Genomic DNA, 4,130 nt, shown 5'->3' on the forward strand with positions numbered 1-4,130 from the left:
AAATCACGTGGTAATTTTTTAAAACCACAGCTGTATGTAAATCTCAACAGCAGTTCTTCATAATGGAAGCATGAAGGTAGACATGTAATGGGGAGAAGCTAACACTGAAGTTTATCTAGGAAGTATAAGTAAACACAAAGTAAGATTTTATTTACCAAATAGCAAATTAAAAGCAGCAAAATGTCCTTTATCCTTTGTCAGTATCAGGTTAGTCTTTCAGGTTCAAATAAAAGTTGGTTTTTTTAATTAAAAAAAAAAAAAGAGAAGTTGCTGATGGCCTGCAGAAGAGCAGATCCCCCCCCAGATGTGTTACCTTGTGTATGTTTTGTCAGAGGTTATAAATACAGTTAAAAATCAAACTGTACAGACCAAATAACCCAGTGCTCCTGCTGATGGAGCACTGTGGCATGACTGCAAAAAGCAGCATTGTAGTTTATCTGTCTTGTATATCAAAGTAGGGGGAAATTCAAAACAAGCCTGTTTGGAGCTTCCTTAATTTGATCATTCTAGAAAGGAAGTGAAGTAACATGCAGTTGCAGAACGTACCCCATCTGGTAAGCTCTCTCGTGTATCCCTGGTGTAAGGAGACGCTCAGTAAAGCAGTGTGCGCTTGTTAGATCTGTACAAGAACGATGAAAAGAGGCAATGACCTTCTCCCTCTGCTGGGAAAGGACAGGCCTTGCTTAATACTGTTTGGCTCTGTAGGGATAGTGGAAACAAACCAGTTAGTAGCTGAAAGGAACGCTCGCATATCTGCCAGCTGTTCAACAACATAAAAGCACAAATTTGTTGTTGTTCAGTACTTTTCTGTTTCCTACTGTAATCCATTTCAGAAGTCAGAATAGCAGCATCATACTGCTTTAGACTGCAGTCTGAATTTGCTTCCTGAGCGTGTAATAATAGTGCTGGAAAGTAACACAGACGTGCTGCTTGTTATTGCAGAAATCTTATTAGATGAGCCTTGAGATAAATGTGACTTAAAAAGATGGGGTGATTGTACTCCTCAGAGCCTGCAGTACTGCGCTGTTTACACAGAAGCTGCACGGTAATGAAACAGAACTCGTCACTTAAAACCAGATTTTGGTATGCAGCTAGATGTGACTGGAGATGGAAAATGGGGGGTACGAAGCATTCAGGTTAATCTTTCTAGGCAAGTGTTTTACATCAATAATAATTAGTTATTTATGTTTTGTGGAACAAAAAAAATTACAGCAAGTAATTTAAAAAAAAAAATATTTTAATGGGATTTAAGAAACCTAATGCCCTTCTTGCAAATGTCAGCATTCCTTGGTCTCATTCTCTTGTGTAATTTTCAGTGACATTTCTTGTTATCACATGTCCTTTCTGTGTACCAATGTTCAAGTTCATTCTTTCTGAAAGGTACCGATTGAGAGGTGCTTAATCATACAGCAATCTGTCAGAAGAAATAAAGAAAGAAACACTAGGCCTGGCTTAGTAACTGATTTTGGAACATCTTGAAGCTCCAGTGCTCCCTCATATCATACCATCCACCTTGAAAACAGTCTCTAGGGTGTTGCATGAAGTTATTCTCAAAATCCTGTCTTCTAGCTGCTACTCAAAACCACATGTGCTTCCTTGGTGGAATATACAATCAGAGTTTTATTTAACTGCAATTTAACTACCAGAGAAAATGATATTTGTTAGGTATGCTTAGGGACTGAAAAGCTATGGAGAGCTCCCTGAACAAGTGTCCGGTGTGGAAAAGAGGGAGCTGTCCCAAGGTAAGAAGGAAGCACATGTGCGGGAACCACAGTAGCAAGGTTTTCTTAATCTGTTATCTTCCTCTAAAGGTTTTTGTTCTCTGTTACTTATTAGTAAATTATGGAATCTTCCAGAATAATCATATGAAAGTTCCTCTCCAGCAGAAATATCAGTAGCTGCAAAAAGTGCCAATTTAGGCACCATTGAGTCAACTCGAACTGGTACCATAAATAGATTTGGTTCACAAGAATGATTCAGGAATCTGCCTACGTTACCAATGTATGTAGGGTCAACAAAAGTCTCCATTATCTGACCACTATGGAGGTGCTCCCTCACCGCTATAATATAGTTCGAATCCTTTGATGTCTGGGCCTGAATTCTTCTACGTGCCTCGTTAAAGCCTAAAACTTCACCAGCATATTCACAAACAAATCTTCCTTTAGCTATGAATTCCAGAGTGCGAAGACCCCACCCTTTCTTCTCAGTCTTGAATACCTCAAGTCTGAACTGCAAACCCCTCTGAACAACCCTGTTTTGACAGGATTCGCCACACTGGCACATGGCATTGCATTCAAAAACAGGCCTGGCGTACTCCTCCTCTTTGTCTGTAGGCCTGAGGCACAAACTGTTGTAATTTTCGCCATGGCAAAGACACGAGCACACGTGAACCACACAGGAGCTGGTAAGACAAGAACATCCAGGAAAGGTGATTTCAGTGGGGTCAATGTCTCCGTCTGCTCCAGCCACGTTGTCTGGGCTATACTGCGAAGAGAACAACAGTCAAATCCTTGTCACCTTCAACGCTTCTTTCCACAGAGGCTATCGAATTTTTAAGAAGTCTCTGTCTGGCAACGACTGATCTCTGAATGTGACGAACTGAAATCATGAACACTTCTTTTCCTGTAAACTTCTTCTAACTACAAGTCTAACTTTTCTAAAATGTTTTAAAGAATGCAAATTAGATATTCCATATAAACTGAAAAAGAATCAATAGTCTGTTAGTGACTGAATTTCTCAAAATAGTGTACTAGCACAAAAAAAAAAAAAATTAGCAGGAAAAATATGTCAGCTAATTGGATCTAGTTTACTAGAGAAGATTTTTATTTATAGAAATAGCAAAATATCTCTAAAGTAATTTCCCCCTCCTTCAAAATGCTTGATAAGCTACTTATAAGGTTAGTTGATAGCTATTTTAAGTTACAGAATTTCAAATGCCAGTTTTTGTTAAAAATGAAGATACTTTCCATTTATCTCTTCAAAATGTTGTATTCAAACCTGCTCCTTCTAATTCTGTTACAAAGTGATGATGGTGTTGCACTAGCACACCTCTACATATTTAGAAAAAAACCTGAGCTAACTACTCTGTCATCAGGGTAAAACGTGAGAGAGAGTTTGCTTCACCCTAAATTCTGTCTGCAGGAACAGATGTGGTTCCATTCAAACAACCCAAGCTGAAAATCACGTTCTCAAAATTACACTAATGCCCCCAGCAGGTAAAGGATTATAGCACTATGAACTGTCGCAAAATAAAAGCTGATAGAAACTTTGCTGAATTTGAAAATCAAAATATAAAGACAGCTACATGTATATTTTTACTTTCTTCTGAGCATTCAGCTTGCAAAGCTTTATTTAGAAACCTGGAGTATGTGCTACTACTAAATATTACATTTCACAGTAGCTTAAGTCTGGTAGCTTTTGGGTGTTGGGAAACATGCCAGTTCATTCAGAAATTTCTTTTTTCATAAACATCAGCTTTGTCAGTCATTTGGCTTTACTCTAAACTAAGATTTAATAGTCCCTTATCTGTTCCCATGTTCTCCCATTCACTGTGTACAAGCATTCCTATTTCCGTAAAATATCAGCACGCCGTGCAATTTAGGAAGATTAGGGTCGGTTTGGATTACATCTTTTTTTTTTCCCCCGGGCTTACTAGAAGCTTCTTCATTCTGTTTTCTAAAGACTCCCTAATACCACTGAAGCAAACTCCTAGGCAACAAGGTACTTCCAGCAAACGCGTTTGGAACTTACAACAAGTAATACAGAAGACAGAGAAACTGGGCTATGCCTGAGAAAGTATGAAAGAAGCTTAAAGCATCGTCCTATGTTTCTAGATTCTACCTTTTCTTGTACCCACGTCAGGCGGTTGTGCAGCAGGACGCGCCTGCCAAGCCCGTCAGACTCTTACTACCAGCCTAGGGCCGACGCTAACGCCCTGCAGCGCAAGAGCTTTACTCCTCCTGAAAGGTGACGTCTAAACTGCGCGATTAAAGTCTACAAAGTGCCACATATCGGGAGAAAAATTGTACGTATATGTAACTGAAGTGCACGGCGAAGAGCGAGGCCAGTGCCGAGGGGCTGGTCGCGGAGGTGTAACGAGCCCCACAGCCCCTCCTGCTGGGCCTTACCCC

At 39.8% G+C, this 4,130-nt stretch overlaps 1 protein-coding gene across 1 annotated transcript; it reads right to left on the minus strand.

Moving 5' to 3' along the window:
* Positions 1–1,686: 1,686 nt before the first annotated feature.
* LOC104072616 (histone-lysine N-methyltransferase SETMAR) lies at positions 1,687–2,484 on the minus strand (the record flags this gene model as incomplete). The annotated part of the gene is made up of 1 exon (XM_009572133.1): positions 1,687–2,484. A coding segment is annotated over one exon (798 nt), but the record flags the coding sequence as incomplete, so codon positions are not given.
* Between the last annotated feature and the right edge of the window lie 1,646 nt (positions 2,485–4,130).

The sequence above is a fragment of the Fulmarus glacialis genome, unplaced genomic scaffold, assembly GCF_000690835.1.
Source record: "Fulmarus glacialis isolate BGI_N327 unplaced genomic scaffold, ASM69083v1 scaffold21072, whole genome shotgun sequence".
NCBI classification, from domain to species: Eukaryota; Metazoa; Chordata; class Aves; order Procellariiformes; family Procellariidae; genus Fulmarus; species Fulmarus glacialis.